At 40.8% G+C, this 26602-nt stretch overlaps 1 protein-coding gene across 3 annotated transcripts in view; it reads left to right on the forward strand.

The window, feature by feature from the left end:
* The window catches only part of GNB1 (G protein subunit beta 1), a 76655-nt gene that overhangs the window by 24448 nt on the left and 25605 nt on the right, over positions 1-26602 (forward strand). For 2 of the 3 annotated variants that reach the window (XM_033921850.1, XM_033921849.1), the window contains 3 exons: positions 10889-10993; positions 20506-20544; positions 20984-21090. In XM_033921850.1, the coding sequence (XP_033777741.1) occupies positions 10937-10993; positions 20506-20544; positions 20984-21090 (203 nt within the window). In that variant the 5' untranslated portion in view covers positions 10889-10936. Of the gene's footprint in view, positions 1-4322; positions 4460-10888; positions 10994-20505; positions 20545-20983; positions 21091-26602 lie in introns of those variants that run through there. The other variant, XM_033921852.1, reaches the window with a different exon arrangement.

The following is a 26602-nucleotide window of genomic DNA, read 5'->3' on the forward strand; positions in this document are numbered from 1 at the left end:
TGGGCGAGAAGGCACGCACATGCGTGGTGCAGTGTGCAAACTTGAAACTTCAATCAAGTTTGCTTGAAAAGCTGTCCGCGCCGGGGCTCCGTAGATGACGTCACCCACATGTGAGAATATATGCCTGCTGTCCCTGGATAACACCTGTTACGGTAAGTAACTGTGCTTTTTCATACATTCTTTCACAGACACTTCTCAGCAGAATTATCAAGACTCCTCCTTGGCCAGTTACTGTATTTCCTTTATCCATCTAGCTCTGTCCCTATGTAGCACATGTCATATGGACTCTGAGCTGAGCTACTTTTATCTCATGGTGAAATCTGAACTAAGCATGGGAGCTAGCTATTCAGTGGGAGAAACCTAGGTTTTTAGCACTGTATAACTGGAAAAGCTGGGAAGACCACTGCAGCACTATCCAGCTAGTGTTTGGGTAGTCTGGAGGTAGACTGGAGCCAAATGTTACCCAGGTGCTGCCAGTATTCTGTGGTGGTTCCCAGATACCTGTCCTAAGTTAACTGAATAGTTACTAAGTTCCACTGTTGAACATCAGTGGTGCCAGGGTAACTCCTAGTAGGCCACCAACTGCCTGAATGAATATTCAGTGCCAGCACTAAACTAAACCTTAGGTTTATATACCGCATCTTCTCTATAACAGTAGAGCTCAGCACAGTTTACAAGAAATTAGAAAGGAGAACAGATACAATATGGATTTGGAATAGTATGGAGAGAAGCGGAATTTACAACTTTGAAATTTGCCAAGTTTTCAGATGTTTTCGAAATGGTTAGAAAGAGCCCAGATCACGCAGTTGAATAGGAAAATTATTCCACAGCTCAGTAATTTTGAAAAGTAGGAACTTCCCTAGTTTGCCAGTGGATAGGTGCAGGTGTTGAACATCATTCATAGTTCAGCTGGCAGCACCCAGCATTTTGAGAAAACACTGACTAATGCTGGCTGAATATTACCCCCATAGTTCTATACAGAGACCTTTGTACCAGCCTTATACAGTAGGCGCTCTGTTTTCAGTCATAAATGGTAAGTATGTGCATTCTTCCTCTTCTGATATACTCTTGTTAACCTCTGTATCTCACCTTGTTGTGCCACAACAGGGTCTTACAAAAAAATCCGAAACCCAAAATACACAAAACACAAAATTTAATAGTAGAGAAACCTTTTTATAAGAACACATTTTGTATGTGTCTCTTGATTACGTTGTTTTGTTTTCAGTGTCTGGTGTATTGTTTGGATGCTTTCTCTTTTATTACTGTAATTGTACATCGACCTTGCTGTGATCAACAAAAGGTTGTTGAACAAATATTTACTGTATTTTTCAAACTCTCATGCTTTTTTACTTGGGCACACCTTATTTATTTGATGTATTTTATTTAATTTGATTTTCTATACCATTCTCCCTAATGAGCCTAGAACGGGTTACAATAGCTGCTGTATTTTGTAGTAGCTAAATTTCTCAATTGCACTTGGGCAAGCTTATTTAGAAACTGCTGCTCATCAAGGATGAGACAAGAATCACATTTGTCTGTGCATCACGTTTGTATTACCAGACCACAACCTCTAATATGGATTCAAATTGCTATCTATCACTTAACTGTTCCATTGGACGTGAGACGGATTATGAATTATCTCAGATTTAGAAAGATAGTCAAGGCAATATTTTTTTGAAGAATATCTAAACTGATTGACTTTGGGAAGTATAAGATTGAAATATACGAATGGTTTTATGATTTTTCTGTAATTCCTGAAAGTTCACGGAGAACTTCCAGGACATAACTGTCTCAAGTCTTTGTACAAAACTCTGTCACACAGTGAGTGAACCAATCCAAATTGGCAAAGGGATTTCTTGTCAAAAGAGAGACTGTGGAGTTTACGGTGCACAAGCTGATACAACTGGAAATCTATAGAGACCGTTGTGATATAGGAAGGGGGGGGGTGGAAGAGTTGCTGCTTCATTCACTAGGGAAAATTTTCCTTCCTATTCTAAACTTCAAGGAGTTGATGCTTTCCTTTTGAGTTCAGCAATAATAAATGTGAAGCAGTATAAACCATATATATCTTCAGTATAACCAGTAGGAACTTTTATTTAGGTCATCAGATGTACTTTCCATGTCTTAATCACTTTTAATCAATAGAAATATGTGCACAGCTGAGGCAGCTATTTCAAAATTTTGATTGTTACTTAGCACCCCTCATTGACCCAATTTTATGCGCTTTATTCATGCACTTTGTTTATATACTTTATTCATACGTTTTATTTATGCATTTTGTTTAAATATTATAAGTTTCAATTTTTAAATATGCTTAAAAAGCACTTATTTGCGTGCTCTGTTCCACTATACCAGCTGGGGTTTATTTTCACCTGACATGTTTCGCCCAATGGCTGTTTCAAGGGTGCCCCCCTACAAAGTATATAACATATTGTTAGAGCTTCTGTCACCCCCCCCCAAGTAACAAATATTGTATAACTCCTAAAAAACCTTTATCCTTTACTTTTCTACCTTATTTTTACATATTAGTTCCATAATTAAAACTACTTACCCCTTTTGAGATTTTTTATTTTTACATATTAGTTCCATAATTAAAACTACTTACCCCTTTTGAGATTTTTTATTTTTACATATTAGTTCCTTTTGGGTTCTGCATTTTTTGCATGGAGATGTTAGTTAGCAGTCTTATTGGTCAGACTTGAATGAGGTTCCAAAATTCTGACCTTGCTGGATCTGATCACACTTCCACATTGCAATAAGTTGCAATAAGGGATGGCCATAGGCACTTTATGCATGCTAGACAATTACTTTCAGTTCAGTTTTCTGCTCTTATGTTCTGGTGACAGCTGCCAGAACAATTTCCAAAATCATGGTAACTGTGGCCATGTTTCTCAACAGAGGGTTTTTGAGTGCATTTGTACAGAAATAATTTGTTGATTCAGTCTGACTTGGGGGGTGGATTTCCAGGTGTCAATGACCAGAGTGAGGAACTATGTAGCATACTTTGCAGTTCACTTTGATACCAAGATGGAAGCTATGTTTCTGAATGTGGGTTTTTGGGGGGATGGTTTATTTATTTATTTATTTATTTTTTGGGGGGGGGGGGTTGTGTATCTGCAGCTCCTTGGATCCATGATAGAGGTTCTGGAAATAGTTCCATAGGCAAGGGTTCACATGAGGCTGCTATAGTGGACCCAGATATCACAATGGTCTCCTAAATTCCAGAGGTTCAGAGTCCTCCCCACTCTGGGCATCTTATCAGAAAGCAGCTGGTTTGGTGGTATAGTTAGCCTCACTTATTGAAGGGCATTCCCCATAATCTTCTAGAATAAATGGTGGTGGCCATCTATACAAGTTGGGGGGAGAGAGCATTGTCTAGGACAGATCATGCTGGGGCAATAGATTAGAGCAGGTGTTCTCAACCCAGTCTTCAAGACATACCAGTCCAGTCAGTCCACAATAAATATGCATATGAGCGAAGCATATGTTGAAAGCAATGTATGCAAATGTCTATTAAGGAACATTTCATAAAGGTACATACTTGGTAATAGTTTAAAAACAAATAAAAGATAATTTTTTTTTCACTCAACAAATAGTTACTTTATCTGCTTTTAATTACAACCTCTGGCAATAAGTTCCAGAGCTTATCTGGCTTTTTTTTTTTTTTTTAAAAGGGGGGTTGATAAGTTTCTGGAGGAAAAATGTCTATAACCACTACTTAAGTTGGTAACATGGAATCTTACTACTTTTTGAAATTCTGTTCATAGCTGCAGTGATTGATTGGGGGAATGGATGTTGGCTTAAGGGACCTTCTGCTGCTTTGGCAGAGGCATGTTGGAGTTGTCCACATAGCATCAGATATTATGGGGGAAAGCCACTATCTCATCTGCTGATAAGTTGAGAATACAAACCAAATATCGGGATGTGGCAGCTAGATTAAAGGAAGGGAAATCTAACAGATATGATTACATTTTACCTCATGGACTTTCCTCTAGGAACTTGTCCAGACCTTTTCTAAACCCAGATATGCTAATTACGGTTCCTCTGATAATAAGTTCTAAAGGTTAATTATTGTTTGAGAGAGAGAGAATTTTTTTTTTCCTATTTGTTCTGTGTCCCTTGGTCTTTGTACTTTTTAAATAGTAAACAATCCATGTTTACCCATTCTACTCAGTCTATTTTGTAGAACTCTATCCCCTCAACTGTTTCTGAAATACTGTAAAGAAAATGGAATAGTGGATTAGGGTCAGAAGGATATGTAAGACTATGAGCAGGTTTTAGCTAAACGGATTTGAATGAGTAACTGAGCTGATTCAGCATTGTGTTGAAGGCTTAAAGATGACATTGGACCAGAGGACAGATAGGAAACAGGAGAGACATAACTACTCAAACGGGGCTTTAAAACCTTTGAGAACTACCTAACCAGAAGAGATTTTGTTGAAGTTGACCAGTTACTATTGTAAGTATATTTTGGACTAAACATGAATCTGGGAATTTGGTTTGCAGTTGATAATACTGTGGATTATATACAGAACTCAGCTTCATAGTGTGGAATATAAATTTGTGTGATTCAGTTTTGTTAAGGAATCTTGCATGCTTTGCCTGTAGGGACAGTGCATACAACATAGCATGTGCAGTGTCCCTCAAACTGTGTGCCAAGGCACAGTGGTGTGCCCTGAAGAGATTCTGGGTGTGCCATGAGAGATACACTCATTTTATAATCCACCATCTGCAGTCACTCTCTTTTTTTCGATTTAATATATCCTTACACACAGAGATGCTCATAACATTGATAGACCCTTGCATATGCATTGTACATGTCATCTATTCTAGTGTATACTTAATGAAAAAAAGAGAGTGACTGCAGATGGTGGATTATAAAATGAGTGTTTGCTTGTCGACTATCGAGCCACGTTTTGAGTTAATTTGCACTCAAAACAAGCACATCCATCACATTGATTAGCAATCCTATTCTATCTACTTTAGTTTCACTGTTGTTACAATTACCCATACATACATAGCTTAAAGAACTTTAAATAAATAACTCTGAAATTATAAAATTGCGAAAGCCAACAAAAAATTAAATTTGAGTCATGATGTGCTGTGAAAAACATTTGCTCTGTTTAGTGTACCAGAGCTAAAAAGGTTTGAGACACACTGGTGGTGGTGTATTAGGAGTTGCCCTTTCTCTTTAAGTTTCTAACCTTTTCTTCTTCAGTTCAATTCTTACTGTTTTCTCAGTCCCTTATAGAAGTGTTTAAAGTTCTTTGTTTGCTTCTTTGTGTAAGTTATCCATTTTGCTGCTGATAGTAACCAATTAAGTAACAAAACTACTTACCAAGGTTGAAACCCTAATTTTTTACATTGAATCATTGAAGCAGGCTGTCACCATGTTTTGCTTGATCCATTTGTTTGATGTTTTTAAAAAAAAAATCTTAAGTTGAAATATTTTTCTCTTGTATTTGTACAGTTTCAGTATACAAACCTAAGGATTAGATTAGATTAGTTTTTCACTGATGGAATGTATTACTCTTTTAGATATATATAGTATTTAAGGAGGTTTGGGTTTTCCTCCATGCCTGATGCTCACACAAGTCAGAATCGAGGCCAGGGCATTGCTGGCCCTTAGAAAAGGAACACCTGCAAAATATGTTAGAGCAAATGTAATCATAACTCATACCTCTGTCGTTCCTAGGTACAGTATAAGGCCTAGGTAGAGATAGCCGGGCTCTGCTTTGTACATAATGCTCCACCTCCTCTCCCTTGAGTCTCTGTCTTTGAGTTCTTAATTCCTCCAGCATTTTCTTTTAACAATATGAATTCTCTCCCTTGCCTAAACTACATGATATATGGAAGTTCTGTGCCTCACAATTTTTGAAGAGAGTTGCAAATGTTGCCTTTGGTTACAGACAGGTGTCGTGGCTTTCATAGTCCTAGTATAAATGGCATATCTTGTGTAATAGATGTTAAGGGTAGGAGGGCTAGCAGGAAGTAGCATGTCAGATGTTTGTGTGTTATCCTAGCAACAATTTTTAATTTGTGTCTCTCAGTGGAAGTAATTTTTTAGGAATTAGCAAAAGGGAATGATCAATGTTTAGTGAATAAATATGCACTTGGAAAATCTAGCTTAATGGTCTCAGGCCAAAAAAATTTGACAGATCCTGGAGGAATGCATACTAGATTAGAATTGAAGACTTGGTAGACCAAGCTTCAAGCACTCTTTTTGCAGTACAGCAGTCTCCTCTTAGGATCTGGGAGTAATTATTCCAGTTGCACACCAATATAGCCTACATCTATCTTCCTTGAGTAGGACAGGAAGAGTAGGGTTTTGGTTTTGGTTTTTTTTAATAGGCACAGATGTGCATGTTACATTTTTGTAAAAAAAATATTCATGACAGCCCCCCTCACCCACAACCCCTGAATTGTTAAAAAAAAAAAAAAAAAAGCAGGAGGGGATGCCCACTCCCTCCTGCCACCAGGTACTCACCTGTGAACCGCCGACCCCCCTCCTCCTCCTCCAATACCTTTAAATTGAAGCTCGGCAGGAGAAATGCCCACTCCCTCCTGCCTGTAGGCCCACCTCTTCAAAATAGCGGACCTTCCCAGTACATCCTGGGATGCACTAGGAGGAGGGTGGGCTAAGACTGGCCCAGGTACCTGCTGATCTTTAATTTAAAAGTGTGTGTGTGTGTGTGGGGGGGGGGTCAGGGTGTGTTTGTGTGGGATCCAGATGGCCAAGGCAGGAGGGAGTGTACTTCTTCCTGCTGCTTTTTAAGTTTGGGGGATGTCTCTAAAGGAGAAGGTATTTCCAGCAGGAGGTTTTGGCTTGAGTGTTGGTGTGTGGTGATGTAGTCTTAAAGAGTAAAACAAATTTTAAGTTACTTATCCTTGGAATTAGCAGTGGATTTTCCCTTTGTTTTCTGAGTCCCTTAGCAAAACATGTGGTTGCTTTTAATGAAATTCATCTAAAATAAAACTTTAAAAAAGAAAGTAAAGGCTTGGAATTTATTAAGCTCTTTTATGAAGAAATTTACCTAAGGCAGTGATTCATGGTGACTATTTGTGAACACAAAAGATGTAAAGATATAATTTAAATTAATGGCAGCTGCTTTTCTTTTCTACTCCTTCCTCCCCTCCCAATAGGCTTTGCTCTGGATGTACCTGGTAGTGCTTACCCTTAGCTTGGACTTCATGGGTCACAAAAATTCTGTGCATTAAGTAGTCATGAGATATAAATTCTGCATATTAGCCAGATTAACCACCCCCACCACCACCACCCCCACCCCCTTACTCAGGAGTTAGATTCCCACTCCCTGAATTAGTGAATGTCCCTTTCTAATCCCATCTGGAGACAGATTAACAGGTTTGATGTTTGTTTTCTTAGGAGGTGCCTCTACAATATCTATCCTCTCTTCTCTCGCCCTATAATCCTCCCCAGAAATTCTGTTCTTAGGTTGTCTCTCCTATCTGTACCCTTCTTTATTGCCAACTCCCAACTCTGTCCCTTCTACTTTGCTGCACTGTATGCCTGGAACAAACTGCCTGTTTGGATATGGTTTGGGCAGATTGGGGGAAGCTGGGTGTCTTGCCATATCATCATTTGTAGGTCAGGAAAAAGAATAGGTAAGGCATCAAGTTTCAATTTATTCTTAATATACCGCAGTTCACCAAACAGTTTACATCAGGTACTTCTCTGTCCCTAGTGAGCTCACAAATTAACTTTTAGTACTTGGAGCAGTGGAAGGTTAGATGACTTGCCCAGTCACAGGGAGCCTTAGCAGGAATCAAATCCCAGTTCCTCAAATTCTCAGCACTTTGCACTAACCATTAGGCTTCTCATCCACATATGCCATCACTAGCATTGCTGAGGAAATCACAGTCGGCCTTCCCCCAAACCAGCAGCTCAAAGGCTTACTGTACCTTTAAAATGTCACTAGCCCATCCATTCTGCCCAGAAGGGTGGTTAGGGTTGTACCTGCCGCTGCATGCATTCCTTTTGTCTTTAAAACAATGTTCCTTTTGCTGTCTTTCTATCCTTCCTCCGTATAGGGATCCTCCGTTTATCCTTTGGCTTTTTTAATTCTCTTACTGTTTATGTCCCTACCACTATCTGCAGAAGAATATTCTGAACATTCACCACCCTTTAAAAGATGTCCTGACATTGTTTTGTTATTTCCCTCCTTACCATCTTCATTTCATGTCTTCTAGTACTATAGCCTCTCTGTTTTTGGAAAATGTTTTACCCCCTTTAATTCTTTAAGTATAAAATTTATAATATCTCCCTTGCTTCTCATCTCCTCAAGGATATATAATTGATTATGTTTTATAAATAATACATTTTATGTATCGATGAAGTAGATCATGCCATTTATACTAATTTCTTGTTAGTGTGTTGGTTTTAGATGTACTTTTGGTGTTTAAATTTGTTTGTGGTGGGTGCTGTCAGTATAGCATGGTATAAAATTCAATAAATGAGGACAGTTCACAAAGCTGAAATTTCATCAGCTCTAGGCTCTGTAGCAATTCGAAGTAAAGTTTGATAATTATGCGACTAATGTATGTATATAAGCCAGAAGGGATTTGCAATTCCAGTATACTGCTTGAGACTGTTCATCACAATAGTTCATAATTGTTGACTAGTAAAGAAATTAAACTTAAAAAAAAACCCCAAACAATGTTTTTGTGCAGAATTCCCCCCTGGAGTACAATAGTAGTGCACAATAACAAGCTCTTCTGCTTTTTAGACATTTTACTTTACCAGTTGATAGATTAAAAGGAGAACACTAGGCATCAGGCTACATGGCTGCTGTTACAAATGTTGTAGTTGAAATATTATCCCAGGACAAGCAGGCAGCATAGCATATTCTTGACTGATGGGTGACGGCACCAACGGAGCCCCTGTACGGACAATTTTAGAGTGATTGCACTCTAAGAACTTAGAAAGTTCTAGCTAGGCCGCACCGCGCGTGCACGAGTGCCTTCCCGCCCGACGAAGGTGCGCGGTCCCCAGTTTCTTAGTTTCCGCGGAGCTAAGAAGACGCGTGTTTCCAACGGCTGTTGGATATCTCTTTTTCGCCTTCCCGCTTGTGTGTTTTTTTTCTTCGTGAATCTTCTCACGTTTTCTTTTTTTATTCTTTTCTTGAGTAAAATTTTTTTTTTTTTAAAAAAGTCTTCTTTTTTTCGACTTTTTTCGGTCGGCCCCGGCGGGGCCTGTTGGCACCATCGAAGCCTCGGGCTTCGATTTTGCTATGGCCGTTTTTCCCTTCATGCCCCCTTCACCGGGTTTTAAAAAGTGTCAGCGGTGTGCACGCCCTATCTCCTTATCCAACCTGTACAAGTGGTGCCTTCAGTGTTTGGGTCCGGACCATAGGGCAGAAACGTGCACCCGCTGTAGTTCTCTTCAAAAGAGAACTTTGAAGAATCGCCAAATTCAACAGCGGATTCTTTTCGGTGCCGCTATGGAAGTTCCACCGGCATCGAATCCGGCAACTTCCTCCAAGTCGACACCTCCCTCCCGCCTATCCCCACATACCTTTTTTGAATCCCTGGTGGTCCAGTGGTGTACCAGGCAGGAACAAGCTTTCTGTGCTCCTGCCTCATGCTGAGCCTCTCTGAGTGGCTGCTTTGAGTTCTTGTGGTCCAGCAGTGTACTGGGCATGAATGAGCTTTTTGCGCTCCTGCCCAGCGCTGAGCTGCTCGCTGAATGGCTGCCACTAGTTCTCTCTGGATTTATGAGAACTGGTGGTAGCCATTCAGGGAGCAACTCGGGGCTGGGCAGGAGTGCAAAAACTCACTCCTGCCCAGTATACCACTGGACCACAAGAACTTACAGCAGTCACTCAGAGGGGCTCAGCATGGGGCAGGTGCACAGAAAGCTCACTCCTGCCTGGTACACTGCTGGACCACCAGGGATTCAAAAAAGGTATTTGGGGATAGGCGGGAGGGAGGTAAAATAAATTGCCAGTTGGCCGGGACAGGAGACGGGAGGGATCCCTCCTATCTCAGCCTACCACTGGACCACCAGATCATACGGCAGGCTTGGTAGAGGCCTGCAGGACATAGAGAGGAGGGATGGTACTGAACAGGGAGGTGGGACAGGGTGGAGAGCCTGGCAGGGAGGGAGGGAGGGGGGATAGGGTGGAGAACCCGGCAGGGTAGGAAGTGAGGGGGCTGGACTGAGTGCATAGCCTGCAGGACACATGAATATTAAACAACACCCTCTCCCCCCCCCCCCCCCCAGCTTATATTCAAGTCAACCTTTTTCTTCCTTTTTTGGGGGAAAAAGAGTACCTCGTCTTATTTTGAGTATATACAGTAATTTGCATTCTGTTTGGCATACCCAGTTGCTTTGAGATTGGCTCCATTGGGACTAACATTTTCTTGGCTAGTTTTTGGAATTTCATCATCAGAACCATACAAATACAACTCCTTAAAGCTACTCGAGAAATGTATTGTGCTAGCTTTTTTTTTTTAATTGAAGTTTTTGCATGCTGTTCTGTTTTACTGGTACTGTTCTGTTTTACTGGTAGAATTTTTTTTTTTTTTTTATATTTGAAATGTAGAAATAGTATTTTATTCTGTGTTCTAGAATTAGAAAGTTTAATAAGTTTTTATACATATATAAATGGAGGGCATGAATAAGAAAAGGGTTGAGAGTTCAAGTAAGACATGGGATGTTGAGGGGGTTTGTTGGCTTGCAGGATTTCTTATGCCCGTTTATGCAAAGTTTTCTTCTTTTGTAATGATCTTCATAATCACTCGCAGGCCATTTCAATTGGGATTTTAATTTTTTAGAAGCTCAATGTTGAATGGAAGTTCTGAGGAATAGACCTGCTTCTGCATATTTGACTTTGGTAATTCTCAGCATACCTCTTGTTTTATTTTGCAGATCTGTCTTGGTGGAAGTGGCAGCAAAACACATTGTTAGCACAGGAAAATGAGTGAACTTGACCAGTTACGCCAAGAGGCGGAGCAACTCAAGAACCAAATTAGAGTATGTATGAAAGCTATCTTTTGCCAAAGATGATTGTCATATGAACAGTAATTCTAAGACAGTCATGAGATCTGGTCTTCATGTATGGGTAACATCTAAGTCTGAGTTGGAATTAATGAAAGAAAAAGCTCTCCTAGTTGATAGAGCTTTCTAGTGTGATAACTGTACACATGTGGGTCCTTCTGGTTTCATTAATGTGATCATGAAACTCGAGTCAGGGGAGATATGACTGAGTTTCTAGTTATTCACCGTATCATTTGCAGCCGTTGAGTCAAGTGAATTGCCAACCGTCTCAACACTTTTCAGATAAGTTGGTTTATTCACTTTATTTAATTTATTAGCATCTTGTTGTTTTATGGCGGTAGGAGGATGGTGACAAGCTATGATGGTCCCAGCAGCAGCTCTGATTCAGCTTTATACTAAATCACAGGGTTGTGGGTCTGAGCACGTCGCATATAAATTTTAAAACACCATTAAGACAATCTGGGATTTATTTATTCAACTTTATTAATGTGGGCCATCTCATTTTTAAATATTCATAGCCTGGTGGTAGTTGTTTTTCCAGAGGTTCATGTATATATCTCACATTTCAGATACTTTCTTCTAATCCTCCCAGACCAGCCCAGATTTGCAGACTCTATCTCGCAGTCAGTAAAAGGAGGCAAAGAAGAACTTAAAAAAAAAAAAAAAATTTTGGGAATTTACAAAATATAATCAAACAAGATAAATCTTGTTAAGAAGAAATGCATTCATATCCATATTTATCAAAGAGTCCATAATTAAACAAGAAATATATTTATAGCTGAAATAGAAAATATTTTTATAAATATGAATTTAAGACCCCTATACAGAAGGGGGGAAGGGACCAAGAATCAGTGGGTGAAATTTTTTTTTTTTTTTTACAATTTTTTTTGATATTCAAGTGCCTAACAGAAATGCTGATTTAATTATGAAAGTATTCTTTACAATCGTAGTGTGCTGCTACTGGAATACAATTCCAGTACATTCTGTCATATTTATTCAAGTACAGTCTAGGGTTGCCTGTTATCCAAGAACTGCTTCTGTGGAAAAACAATGTTCTTGAATTGTCGTTTATTGTAAGATCAAGTTCAAATAACAGGTAATAACATCCACTTGAGAGCAAAAAACACCCAATTGTTGGTAACGGGTTTAGTGTTTCAGTTCAAATGAACCTTCCTCAGAGGTCCAAGATACAGCTCACATGTAATGAATTGTCAGTAGGATGCACCAGTATCATTAAAAATACAAACAAATACAAATACCCTGAGACATGGTGGATGAAAGCAGAGAACACACTCCTTCCGAGCAGAGATAAGACAACTGGAGGATAAAGAACAGCCCAAGCCCAGTTGTCTTATCCTCCAGTTGCTTGGAAGGAGTGTGTGCTCTGCTTTCACCCACCATGTTTCAGGGTATTTGTATTTTTAATGATACTGATGTGTGCATCCCACTGACCATTCATTACATGTGAGCTGAATCTTGGACCCCTGAGGAAGGTGTATTTGAACCAAAATACGGACCGTGTTGGGTCCCGTTACCAACAATTGGATGTTTTTTGCTGTCAAGTGGATGTTATTACCTGTTGTTTGAACTTGATCTTACAATAAATGACAATTCAAGAACATTGTTTATCCACAGGTTTTTTGGGGCTGTTTGAGGCGCACAGGTGTCTAGAGGGCTGTTAATTCAGTAGCAGCAACTTAGGTGCTCGGGTATCTGAGCTGTTCTTTGCCTTCTGATTGAGGGGAGATTAATCTGTTTGGCTATCCAATGACTGGCTTGCAGGGTGCACAGCCCACTTATAGGTTACAATGAAGCTCAGTAGTTCTCTGTCTCCATCTGCTGGTAGGAGTGTGTATTACCCATCTCTGCCGGTATAGAGGGACTAAAGGAAAACAAATTAGAAGCAAGATCTAATTTCCTCTTATGAGCCACCAATTCTACCATTTATTTACAATGCTTGCTTAAACAACTTCAGTTTGTCCATAGGGAGGAATGCCTCATGCTCAAAGAATTCCAACAGTTATCCAAGAACTTGTTCACTACAAGAAAGTTCCTAGCTAGAAGCATATTTGATGCATTCGATGTTTCAACTCCAGCAGTGGCAATTGCTATGGGCTGTTTATCTTGGCTCAGAGTCTGTGATCTAGAAACTTCAGTCCAACAGTGCCTTTCAGATGTTCCTTGCAAGAGTAGTGGTCTGTGTGGAGACAAGTCTGAAAAGTAGCTTATACAATAAATGTATCTGTGAAATTTTTTTAAATTTTATCACTTAAAGCCAATGCTGCCACCAGTTGACTTTCGTGCTGTTGTACAAGCAATGATTTTGTCGTGGCTGGACTACTGCAATGTCCTGTACCTGGGAATAACTAAAACCAGGTGCAGTGCATTGCAGAATGCCATGACTAGATTGATAACTGGAATGCCAAGATATGAGCATATAACTGCATATCTCCGACAACTGCATTGGCTGCCAGTTGTATTTAGAATCCAATATAAAGCAATTATGTTATGTCACTAATTTCCATATGGCACGATCCCTGAATTTTTTTTAAGAGTTTGATGTCTGGTTACCAACCATCAAGATCATTGTGTTCTGAAAATTCAGCACTGTTGAAAACAAAGGCCAATCCTAAATATGTGGAAACAAATGCTATGACCTTTTTATGTGCAGGAGTAAAGTTGTGGAATAGTCTTGGCCAAATTAGAAAATGTAGTGACAGGAGTTCATTCAGGAAACTGTTGAAAACAACTATTTCTTTGAGCATTGACCTTTTGTAAGGATTGAATCTTTCTGCTTTTGCTCCTATTTGTTCTGATCTGTTTTAATATTTTATGTATGTAACCTTTTTGTAAACCGTTTTGGAATAAAACGGTATAAAAATTTTAAAAATAAATAAATAAAAACACACACACCATGTTAACTTTGTTTAAGCCTCAAACCTCTGTCGTCTTCTAGAAGATACTCCACTCCATTTAGACTTTCATAATACTACTGAGAACCACAGGGCAACGACTTTGTCATTGCTTCATTCCTTTGCAAGGCACTACAGGTTGGATATGCTGACCAGAGCCTGCTCAAGCATTGGCAGAGCCATTATTCAGGGAGCCTCATCCTCCCTCAACCAATAGATCTGTTTGGTATATACGATTGGTTCAGTCCAGTGGAGCTGACACTAAGAAATGAGGAATTGTTTTAACCTGGTAACACTTTTTTTTTTTAGTTAATAACACTGTTCTGAAAGACCCACCCTTGGAAGACCTTGACCTGGGGTTCTGGGTGTGCTCCGTGCTTCCTGTTCAGTGCTTCCAAAAAGAGAAATTCATTTTGTGATTGGCAACCATACAGGTTCCCATGACAATAACATGGTACATGCAGGGTAGCGATTGCCACTTGATTTATCATTGTAGCTGTGGAGGTTGATAAGGCATGATAAGTGCAGATGCATTCTGTATTCCAGGGACACTGTATTGTTCCAGGTGAGGAGTGGCCTAGTGGTAGAGCTGCTGCCTCTGCACCCAGAGGTTGTGGATCAAATCCCAGCACTACTTCTTGTGACCCTGGGCAAGTCACTTAATCCTCCATTCCTCTGGTTACTAAATAAGTACTTGCATATGCGTAAACCTCTTTGTATTATGTGTAACCACAAGGTCCATTCCCTTTCCCTTATACACTGGCAGAATTCAGTTTTCTCTACCTGCTGGTAGGGATAACACCCATTGTTTTATAAGTGTTGTTGATTAAAGAAAAGAAAATCATCAGATACGACAATTTCTCCTTAACACCTACAGCCACCTATTTTGTCCTGTAGACATTTGGGCCCAGATTCTGTATAGGATGCCTGGTCTGAAAAGCTGTCGGGAATCCTGTACAGAATTGCGCCTAAAGTGAACCCGATTCTCTAACCGACATCCATGATACAGACGCCAGTTAGAGAATCGGGTTGTTAGTAGATTCGGCCGCTGAGCTTATTGCGGCAAGGGATCTCCCTGTGTAGTCTTTGTAATTTTTGATGGAGTAAAATATTGATCCACTTGTACCTGTTCTACACCACTCAAGATTTTGTAGACTTCAATCGTATCTCCCCTCGGCCATAACATAACATTCTGCTTATATACCGCAGGACCCTGAAGCTCACTCTTTTCCAAGCTGAAGAGTCCTTGCCTCTTTAGTCTTCTTGGTCACTCTTCTTTGAACCTTTTCTAGTTCCACTATGTCTTTCTCGAGATAATGCAACCAGAATCGAATGCAATACTTCAGGTGAGGTTGCCCAATGGAGTGATACAGAGGTATTATAGAATTCATAGTCTTGTTAACCATCCCTTTTTTAATAATTCCTAGCATCTTGTTTGCTCTTTTGGCTGCCGCACATTGGGTGGAAGGTTTCACGTATTTTGTACAGTAACACCCAGATCTTTTTCTTAGGCGCTAACCTCCAAGGTGGACTCTAGCCTCTGGTAACTATAATTTGGGTTATTCTTCCCAACGTGCATCATTTTGCATTTGTCCACATTAAATTTCATCTGCCATTTGGATGCCCAGTCTTTTAATTTCCCAATGTCTGCCTGCAATTTTTCTCAATCTGCATGTGTTTTAACAACTTTGAACAGTTTAGTGTCATCTGCAATTTGCACTCCACTATTTACCCTCCTGCTGGATTTTAGAGAAAACTCGCAAATTACTAACAATAGCTCTGCGAGTTCATTTTTCAATTCTATCAGCGCACTGGGATATATACAGTCTGGTCCGGCCAACTTGCTTCTGTTCAATTTGTTAAATTGACCCATTTCATCTTCCAGTGTTAGAGATTTGTTTGAGCTTATCTGATTCATCAGAATTGAATACCATTTCTGGCACTGGTAACTCTCCCACATTTTCCTTGGTGAAGACCAAAGTTAAAAATTAATTTAATCTCTCCACTATGGTCTTGTCTTCTGTGAGAGCTCCTTTTTATCTCTCTTCTTGCTTTTAATATACCTAAAAAAAATTTCACTGTGTGTGTTTTTGCTTCTAGATCAGTCATAAGAACATAAGAACTGCCGCTGCTGGATCAGACCAGTGGTCCATCTTGCCAAGCAGTCCGCTCATGCGGCAGCCCTTAGGTCAAAGACCAGTGCCCTAACTGAGACTAGGATCCCATTGGAGAAGCCTTCCCAACACATTCAAACATTTCTTTTTACACCAATCTCATGACAGACAGGCCGTGCTCTAGCAGAAACTGCCAGAACTCTGTACAGACCAACCTGAAGCCCCCCTCTGAGGAGCAAGGCCTGCCAAGGCCTTCCATAATCAAATGCTGCATCAGGTTTGCAGGTCATCCCCCCACACACACCCACACCACCATTAACAAAGGGCTCCAGACAAGCCTGTCACCCTAATTAACTTCTTTTTATGGTCATGCTGATTCAAAAAAACATTGTCATACTGTCCCATTCTATCTGATTTCCATCTTGGAAAATGTACAAGCTAACGAGATAATGGTAGGTATCTGACAATCTCAGCAATTAGGACAATCCACAAATTCTTCTTTTCAAGGCCTTTTTTTGCCTTCTTGCATTTGACTTGCCATTCCTAGTGCTGTTTACAATTATTTTTAGTCGGATCCTTCTCCATTTTCTGAAGGAATCTCTTTTGGCTCTATTAGCTTCCCTCACTTCATTCATTAACCATGCCAGTTGCTGTTTGACAAATAAAAAAAATCTTTTTGAGTAGTTTGGTGCCTATATAGAAGTTCAGAGAGGTTAGTTGGGAAAAGAGATGAATATCATCACAACCAAATTCTACAGTACTCCATTAAGATATTGTGTAAGTTCAAGCCAAAAGGTTATTTATTAGCTTCACACATGACCAGAACACAAGTCAGATGCTTGCCTGGTTCCAGCTTTCAGACAAATATTGGTAGTCACTATCTTTGCCCAAAACGGTCTCTACAGGAATTTAAGCATTGATTCTGTTAGATGGCTGAAAGGTAAATTTCTTCATGTCCTTCATTAAAAGGCACAGTGATTGCTCTTGCAAATCTCTAGTCCAGGAATTTGCCCTTCATAATCCCACTTAGGACTAAAGCTTAGCAGAACTTTTTTGGTAAGAAAACAACTGACTCTTGTCTGCTATGCTAAAATTGAAGTTTCAGCAATAAGATCTGCATCCTCATTTAGTGAAGCTTGATCTAAGGAGCATACATGGTGTGCCACCTGTAAATAGTGAAACCTTTCAGCATGAATTAAGAAATCCTCTGTACAATTGTCTGCCAAGGATTTGCATTTCCTTCTTCTCGAATCAAATCTCCAACTTGTTTTACTCCCTGCTGGACCCAAGTTTCCAAGTATTTATACATATAAGACAGCACATTCATTTCTAAGTTCACTATCTTACCATTAATTTTAAATTCCTCTAAACAATCTAAAAGCTTGGCTCCAGCAAGAAGCAGACTTCCTGACTTTTTTTGTTGTATGTCCGTTCTGAGGACTCTGTGTATGTTCTCTAATATACAGTCTTAGTACTATGAAATGTTGACCATAAAAAAGTAATGATGCAGCTAAATATAGTGAAAGTACACTGCCCTTCTCTTCCTGCAAAGACGAGCCTCTTTTTTCAAGTGAAATAAGGGAAGGGGGAATTAATCATATTGCTTAAAAAAAGGGTGTACTTTCTCTTAAAATATAAACAAGTTTAAAGTCTTCAGCTATGTTTTTAATATTTTGTATCGAGTATGAAAATGCTATGAAAGTAGCAAGTTTCTAGATTTGTATATACTTATGTCAAAAATACACCTGAATTTGAATCACAAGAGTTTAGATTCTTGCACCTCACATAAATACATAGAGCTCAGGTTGAAAATTGTTTATTTAGACCAGCATTGGTGACCTAAACCTAGGTAGTTTTGTTAACACCTTTTTTGGCTGGTAACTGGCTATTATTACTGCTGAAAGCATTGTGAAGTTTTAGTAATTTTAATCTTGTATGGATGCATGGCCAAGTTAGGTTGGAATGACCGTTTCAGAGGTGCTACAGTGGGTTTGAAGTGACACTGGCCACAGATTTAGGATGCAGTTGTTGCTGCAGGGGGTCGGTATGATCCTGCTTCTTGTGTATTATACACCCTGTGCTAAAAGTGGTCCTGATACGAACATAATACAAGAATAGCCATACTGGGTCAGACCAATGGTCCATCAAGCCCAGCATCCTGTTTCCACAGTGCTCAATCCAGGTCACAAGTACCTGGCAGAAACCCAAGTAGTAGTGGCATTCCATTCTACCAATCCCAGGGCAAGCAGTGGCTCCCCCTCCCCCCCCCCCCATGTAGCAGGCTGATGCATGGAAGTCTCCATGGACATGGGCGAAGAGGTGTGGCCGCAAGCACTACAGCTGCCTAACATTCCCCTCCTGCTCCAACACTGGGAACATCACTTAGCGGTCTCCATAGGAGCACCCATCACCACGGGAGAGTAAGAAATAACTACTCACTCCATTTAATAATCTCTTCCTCCCCAAAACACCAACCAAGTATTCAGATCCCTGAAATGTAACTTAATCTTATTTGTACTCTAATTGTAATCTATTTGTTATATCACACAATAACGTACAGTCAATTTAATATCCAATTTGCAAGTTCTTCCAGAATTAATCCAGGTACCTCTCCTCCCTTGTAATAAATTAAAAACAAACAAACCAAAAACTGTTGTAACTTCACTGGAAATGTCCAGTTAGCTCTTTTGTAATCCGCCTTGAACTGCAAGGTATAGGCGGAATAGAAGTCCCTAATGTAATGTAATGTTCACGACAAGATGTATGGAAGCATCCCTCAAGGTGACATTTGAGGTGGTGGCATCGGTCCTGCAGGCCACAGTTTGTGATTCCTTTGTGGCAAGAGCCTGCCTCAACTGGGTGCAGCAGGCATCTTCAGCAGAGGACTTGATTCACTCTGCCCCAGTTGGAGAGTGGGTTGACTTATTTGGTTGATTTACTTTGATTTGCTTCGGGCTTCTGCTAAAGAGTTGTCTGTATTGGTAACAGCCAAATGGTGGTTGTGATTTTGGCACTGGATTGCTGATGTGACTTCCAAGACTCAGCTGGCACCTTTGCCTTTTCAAGGCAAACTTCCTTTTTGGAGCGGATTTGGAAAAGATAATGAAAGACCTTGTGAACTCCAAGGGAATATGCTTGCCAGAGGATCAGTCTAAATTGTCTTTCCAGAACTCAGTGTAGGCCATGGTTTTGGGAATAGAAACATTACAGGCCAGGGAAATCCAGCTCGTATCAGATGACCCGGTTCCAACAAAAGTAGCAGCTTTTTCAGGGAGACAAAGAGGCTGCAGCCTTAGCTTCCAGAGCCTCGGAGGCCCCCTTAACTTCATATTGATGCCTTCCAGGCCCACTCCTCCAGAACCACCATAGGGGGTGGTTTGTCCCTCTTTGTACAAGAGTGAGCCAGAATAGAAACATGATGGCAGGTAAAGGCCAAATAGCCCACCCAGTCTGCCCATCCGCAGTAACCATTATCTCTCCTCCCTCTTAAGAGATCCCACATGCCTATCCCACGTTTTCTTGAATTCAGACATAGTCTCTTGTCTCCACCACCACTTCTGGGAGACTGTTCCATGTATCTACCACCTTTCTGTAAAAAAAAAAAAAAAAAAAGAAAAGGATTTTCTTAGATTACTCCTGAGCCTATCACCTCTTAACTTCATCTTATGCCTTTCTTTTCCAGAGCTTCCTTTCAAATGAAAGAGACTTGACTCGTGCGTATTTACACCGCGTAGAAATTTAAACGTGTCTATCATATCTGCCCTTTCCCGCCTTTCCTCTAAAGCAGTGTTTCACAATTTCTTCAAGCCAAGTACCCCCTAAGCCTAACAAATACCAGCCAAGTACCCCTGCCTAAGCTCCGCCCCTGACCCCACCCCCATAACAATAGTACTAATTATAATGTAATTTTTTCCATCCATTTTTCATATGCACACAATATAATCTTATTAATACATAATGGTCTCAAATTTTTAGTCTAGTCTGGTTGTGCCAGGATTCAATCCCGATGGGTATATAAGTTGGTGGTGGGGTTTGTTTTCCCAGTGGCAGGGTTTTTCCTGTCCATTGTATTATGTTACTGCTCTGTTATCTAGAAGTGAGGCTGCTGCACAGGAGATTGATCGATCTCTGGTGTTCTCTCTATCGCCACTTGCTGGCAGATGGACAAAACCCACAAGTCTCAGGATTGATCTGCTGGGACTAATGGAAAGAAAATTATCAAGTAAGACATAATTTCTCCTCTTTTTATAGACCTCATATCTTTCATAGTTTAATCCAGAATATCTGAATTTTTCCGTCTTGCCTAAATTAAGATAGGGAAGATGGGCTTGTTCCTGTTCACTTTCTCTACTTGCTTAGTATTTGGATGGCAAATGTAAACCAAAAATGTATGGTAAATTGCTGATTATTGAATGCGCAGCACTAATGTTTCTCTCTCTTTTTTTTTTTTTCTTCTTGATAGGATGCTAGGAAAGCATGTGCAGATGCCACTCTGGCACAGGTGAGAGTTTGATATTTTGCTTACTGCAACTTCTTCATCCCTTTGTCAAAAAGCATATTAGTACCTTTATAATTGGACATAGTTAATTATCCACAATGTATATTCAGTTGGCACAAATAACTTATAAGGGTTGTATGAGGCTATTCAGAAGGCTTGTGGTAGGGGATGGGGAGAGTTAGCTTTGTATATTTCTAAACTATTACTGCAGTGCATGTTAGTTATTCTACAGTAAGTCAGAGTTCAGAATCTGTATTCTGTCTTCACCTGCTGGTAGATGGGCACAACTCGCTAGTTTCTGGATTAATCTGATGCGCCTAAAGGAAAGAAAATTTTTCCATATACCTGTATTGATTCACCAAAACAAGTCTGTCACTATTTCATAGCATATATGAAAATAGTAAAAGTGGAATTACGCTTGTAATAACTTTTCTATTTTTAGATCACAGCCAATATTGATCCGGTGGGTCGAATTCAAATGCGCACTAGAAGAACACTGAGGGGACATTTGGCTAAGATTTATGCAATGCATTGGGGGACTGACTCCAGGTGAGAATGTTTAAGTGGCTGTGGTATGGGATATTTAATGTTTGGGGGTTTTGATTTTAGAAGTCACTTGTTTGAAAGTATACTATATAAATTCTTAAGCTGGCTTTTGAACACACTGGGATTTATGCCTTGATAGCATATACAAATTGCATTTTGCACCCTGTCAGCTGATGTAAAACAATTGATTCTTACAGTTAACAAAGGTGTATACTAACAATTTATATGAATACAATTTTTTTTTAATTGATGCTGTCCCAGTGGCTCAATGGCAAGTGCTACATAATGGCATGCAGGTGATCTGAGTATTTTATGTATAAGCGATTCATCAAATTTCGAAACTTGAAACTTGATTTCTGGGCTAAGACCCTGTTCCCTGAGTTGGTTGGGCAGGGGATGCTACAGTCATTGCTAACGGTACCTGGGATTGGTAAAGTGGATATGCTGTCATTCATCCATGTTTCAGCAGTGATGTCTAATAGCCAGATTTAAGATCCATGTTAGCTGGGATTTCAGAGGAAGCCACTTCTTTCTCTGGCCAAACACTGTTGATGCAATGGGAGGGAGATGTGAAAACAAAGGAAAACCCTCTACTTAGTAGCAGGGCACCATAGCTGGTTCTGATTTGAGCTGAAAGTGCAAAGAAACAGGAGGAAATTGTTGGGTCAAAAAATAAATAAATCACTGACTCCAGTAGTGAAGTTGCTGGATTTACCTTAATTTTTCTAAGTCCTTGTATGTACCTTTTTATAACAAGTAAATCTCTCCAGTTGAATCACCATTAAATACTAAATGCTTCTCTAAGCCTTAGAAAAGCAGATTTCCACTTTAAGAATCATTTTTTTGCTTGTTCATGAGGGAATTCTGTGGAGTTCGTAATTTGTGCAGAATTCTGCATAGTAAGCAGAAACAGCAGTAGCATACATAGTTTTAGCCACATGGGAGGGAGCTATCAGCTGTCTTCTGCCTGCCATAGTGACTGGCACAAAAGGAATCAAATAGCTGCACATTGGGTCACATCTTCCTCTTCTGCCCTGACTGATGGCAGATTTAAACCATGGAGAACACTTCCTGATATGTGGCTACTTGCCTTCACCTCCTTAATGTGCCAGTGGGGAGAAAGCAAGCTCTAATTATGAACTAGAGGGGGGGTTTGAGAGAGAGGTTTGGAGAGGGGGAGCAGAATGGACTGGAGATTTGAGAGAGAGCTGGGGATGTACCTGGGGGGGGAAGGGAGTTGAGAGCGCAAGGTGTGTGAGCTTGGAGGCTTTAAGTTTGTCATGTTGAGAAGGATAGAAAGAGTACTAGGAGGTTCTGTCTGGGGGAGGTCAGAAAAGAGAGTTGGTTCTGTGAAGTAGTGCCTAATTCAGGGAAACATTTTTCTATTTGATTTGGCCTATTGAATTGATTTTGCCCGTTCTTCTCCCGCTGGTGATTCCCTCGGCCGCATCACTAATGATGTCATCAGCAATGCAGCACAGAGAAGGCCGCAATGCAGCCTATTTAGAGTGTTGCCGATGCTGCTGTTAGGAAGGAGGTATGTTGGTCTCTACAGTGGGAGGGTTGGCGGAATAGAAAGATGCTTGCTCAGGGGTTCTGCTACATGGGAAGATGGGAGGGATAGAAGCTGTGCAAGAGTTGTGCTGCATGAGGGATGGGAGGGATAGAAAGATGCTGTGCAAGGGTTCTGCTAACAGGGGGATGGGAGGGAGGGAGCGATAGAAAGATGCTGCAGAGGGAAGGCACAAGGGGATGGGTGAGAGGGAGAGGAAAGATGCACATGTGGGGGAGAGAAAGGAAAGAGGAAGATTTGGGGTGAAGGAGAGGAAGGGAGAGCTGATCATTGTACATGAAAAAAAGACCTACCCCAAAAATAAGCCCCAGTGCGTTTCTTGGACCCAAAATTAATATAAGACATTGTCTTATTTTCAGGGAAACACAGTATTACACCTCTCAGATTCCGGTCTCAAGGTTGCTTAAAGTCACAGTTCACCTCTGTGCTATTACGACTTTTCATGCTCTTCTGGATAAAAGCTGTTATCAGTACATACTTGGATTTCTGGATTCATATAGGGCCTTTTACATACTAAGCCACCAATCAAGCCTCTTCCATTTGCTTTGGATCTTAACGTTATCCTCTCAACCCTGATGAACCCTCCGTTTGAACCACTTAGGACTTCATCGCTCAAGTTTCTCACTTGGAAAGTAGTAGTCTGTCTGCATCACATCTGCACGCCAAGTCAGTGAACTTAAAACATCTTACACAACTTTCTACCGTGATAGTGGTTCTTTGCACTCATCTCAAGTTTCTCTGAAAGATTGTCTCAGAATTTCATCTTGAACCAGTCTATAGTTCTCCCTGTCTTTTTTTTCCAAGACTACATTCTCATCTTGGTGAAGCTTCATTTCACACATTGGGCTGTAAACAAACTCTGGCTTATTTGGATCACACCAAATCCCACAGATCTTCCAGGTTTCAGGTTTATTAAAAATTTGATATACCGCCTTATTAAAAATTCAAAGCGGTTTTATATAATATAAAAACAGTGTGTAGTAAAAACATAAATTACAAACAGTGTTGCAAACAATCAAACTCACTGACGAACATAAACTTACCGATACAAGATGGAGAGGGGGAGAAATACAATTTGTATAAAGAGAAACAGAGGGGGAAGAGGGATCAAAACAATAGGAAGGGGAACAAAGTATAAAAGGTCTAGAATTATGTAAAAATAAGCTAGAAGGTTAAAAGATGGCAAGGCCGTTTCTCTCATTTGATCCAAAAGGAGCTCCTATCACCAAGAGATTCATATCCACATGGCTGGGCTGTCGCTGGAAGGTCGGGTCACTGCATGTAAACTAAGAGCAATGCAACTTCAGTAGCTCACCTACAATCCACTCCCACGAGGACATCTGTAAAGCAGCCACTTGGTCCTCGATTCATACATTCATATCCCACTATTGTTTGGAGAATTGTCACAGATGGGATAGTCTGTTTGGCCAAGCTGTTCTACAAAATTTATTCTCTACTTAGAAGCCAACTTACACCCCAGCCCCTTTTAGTTTCAACTAGGGAGTCCCACATGTGAGAATATGCTGCCTGCTTGTCCTAGGATAAAGTAGTTACTTACCTTGACAGATATTCTTACAACTCTCCTACCTTCCCTAAGAACATAAGAATTACCGATGCTGGGTGAGACCAGTGGTCCATCCTGCCCAGCAGTTAGCTCACACGGCATCACCTAGGTCAAGACTAATTGAGACTAGTTGGCTTCTTAGCTTTTTTTTTTTTTACTGAACTGATGGTCCCACAGGCCAACATTGGGTAAGAAGGCACCAGCACATGCATGGTACAGGCCATCTCGAGAAATTAAAACAACAGTACACTTTAACACTGTCCATATTGGGCAACATAGATGTCGTCGCCCACATGTGAGAGTATTTGCCTGCAGTCCTTGGATAACACTTTGTTACAGGTAACTGTGCTTTTTTTATAAGCCCTTTAGCATATGTAGATTTGCAGCTTATAAATATGTTTAAATAAATCTTGTTTTCTGCATATGATTGCTGTGAAAGTAATCTTTATCATATTGACCCCTTCCATTACACTACTTCCCACTATTCCAAAAGTTGTGGGAATAGTCATGTCCATCAACTAGCAGGTAGAGATAGAAAACACAAAACTGAGCTGTGCCATATGTCCTCAGTCAGCTAGCCCAGCTTCTCAGTACAGTACAGTTGATCAGCTGGTCCCCAACAGAGCCTGGCGAGTGTTTGGTTTTAGAATCATATCTGTTGGTGCTAGATTCCTGTCTCTAATGTCCCGCGGAGACACCCCCTTTTTCTGCTTTTCTTTGCCTCCTGCCCTGACCTGTTCTGCCTTTTCAATAACCTTAATACTAAAATTTTAAAAAAGTGTGTGTGGGGGGGCTGTTTTTGACTGGAATACACTCCAAGGAGTTCTACAGCTAGAGTGTGCTGCATTTTCTCTCTGAGTGAGTCTAGTTGAGAGCAGGGTACCAGGAGCAGCCGGCAGGGGTAAATCCAGTTTTTCCACCGGAATCATTGGCGAGACCTTGTCCCTTGGACCAGCAAACTGTGAATGATTGGTATTTATCGTGGCAGCTCCCACAGAAGGACTGAAGTATTTGCACTATGGGGGCCATCACATACCTTTGGGAAGCTGCACATTGTATAAGCAGGGATCCTCAAGGACCACACAAGAATTGACCAGTGGAATCGCAGCTGTGGATTGTGTGCAGCAGCAGCAGGCGACCACAGCAACGTCAAGCTCTCTGATTCTGAAACTGTGCGATTCCTTTGGGAATCCCACGGGATACTGTGGGAATGTCTGCCATTCTGGTGGGTAAGGCTGGATTCAGAGAGCTGGAGAGAGGATTTTTTTTCCTGTGCAGACCATGCCACCCCACTGCAGAGCCCAGCAGGTCAGCACAATTTTCTGGGACTGTTTTCTCCCAAATTCCCTCTACTGCAAAGAAGTCTCATTTAAATCTGACAGAGGTGTCTGAGGAGTTTTTCTTTGTCTCCTCCTAAGAGGTAGCCTCAATCTGTTCTTAGGGTCCTTCCATAAGGAGAAATTAAACTCCTTGATTTGGAGGCTCTGGTGGCCCTTTCTATTGATGAAGTGCCAGCGCAATCAGGGGGACAGCCTTCATCAATTATGAAGGGCCTTTGGATTCCTCCAAAACCTTTCCTATGCATCCAGATATCTAGGATTTGGTTACAGCAGAATGTGGAGAGAGCTATGGCACATCTCTGTCCCCTGGTACCCGAGAAGTTGCAGCTCCCCATAGTTGAATGCCATAGTTACTGCCATGACCAAGACTACCCTGCCTTTGACGAGGGGCATTATCCTGAAGAATCTGCAGGACAAGAACTCAAGATGCACAGAAGTAGGCCTTTGAAGACATTGAGGCTTCAGGATTCATTTGCTCCTTTGTTGCAAGAGTGTGTCTGAAGTGGCATCAACAGTCTGATTCACAGGAGAGCTCTCAGGCTAAGCACTTGGAGGTGGGCTTGAATTATTTGATGCTGTTTATGACATACTGATGGGTGCTGTTTATGACATACTCTGGCCAAAGGCAGGCCTTTAGTGGTAGCTGCCTACAGCTGGGGTTACAGAATTGGGTGGCAGATGCTGGTAAAGCTGCCCTTTTGGGGCAAGGAGCTGTTTGGGGAAGACTTCAGCAATTTGGTCAAGGAATTAGAAGAATCTAAACCTCAATGGTTGCCTGAGGATAAAATGAAGACCTTGAGGTTCGGTGTTTTCCTGTGCTGTTTCATGACAGAAGGAGATACAGGCCTGACCAGATACAGTTTAACCAGAGAACCCATTTTCAATGGTACCAGTTTTCTTTCATGTAGTCCAGAAGCCTGCAACACAGCCAGAGTGGGCATCTACTACCTCTCAATCATCCCAATGATACCAGGTTAGTCCACTCTCCCCTGTCATTTGGGGGTTATCTTCAGGAGTTTGGGAAGAGTGGGTGGGTCC

The sequence above is a fragment of the Geotrypetes seraphini genome, chromosome 15 (genome assembly GCF_902459505.1).
Source record: "Geotrypetes seraphini chromosome 15, aGeoSer1.1, whole genome shotgun sequence".
Classification (NCBI taxonomy): Eukaryota; Metazoa; Chordata; class Amphibia; order Gymnophiona; family Dermophiidae; genus Geotrypetes; species Geotrypetes seraphini.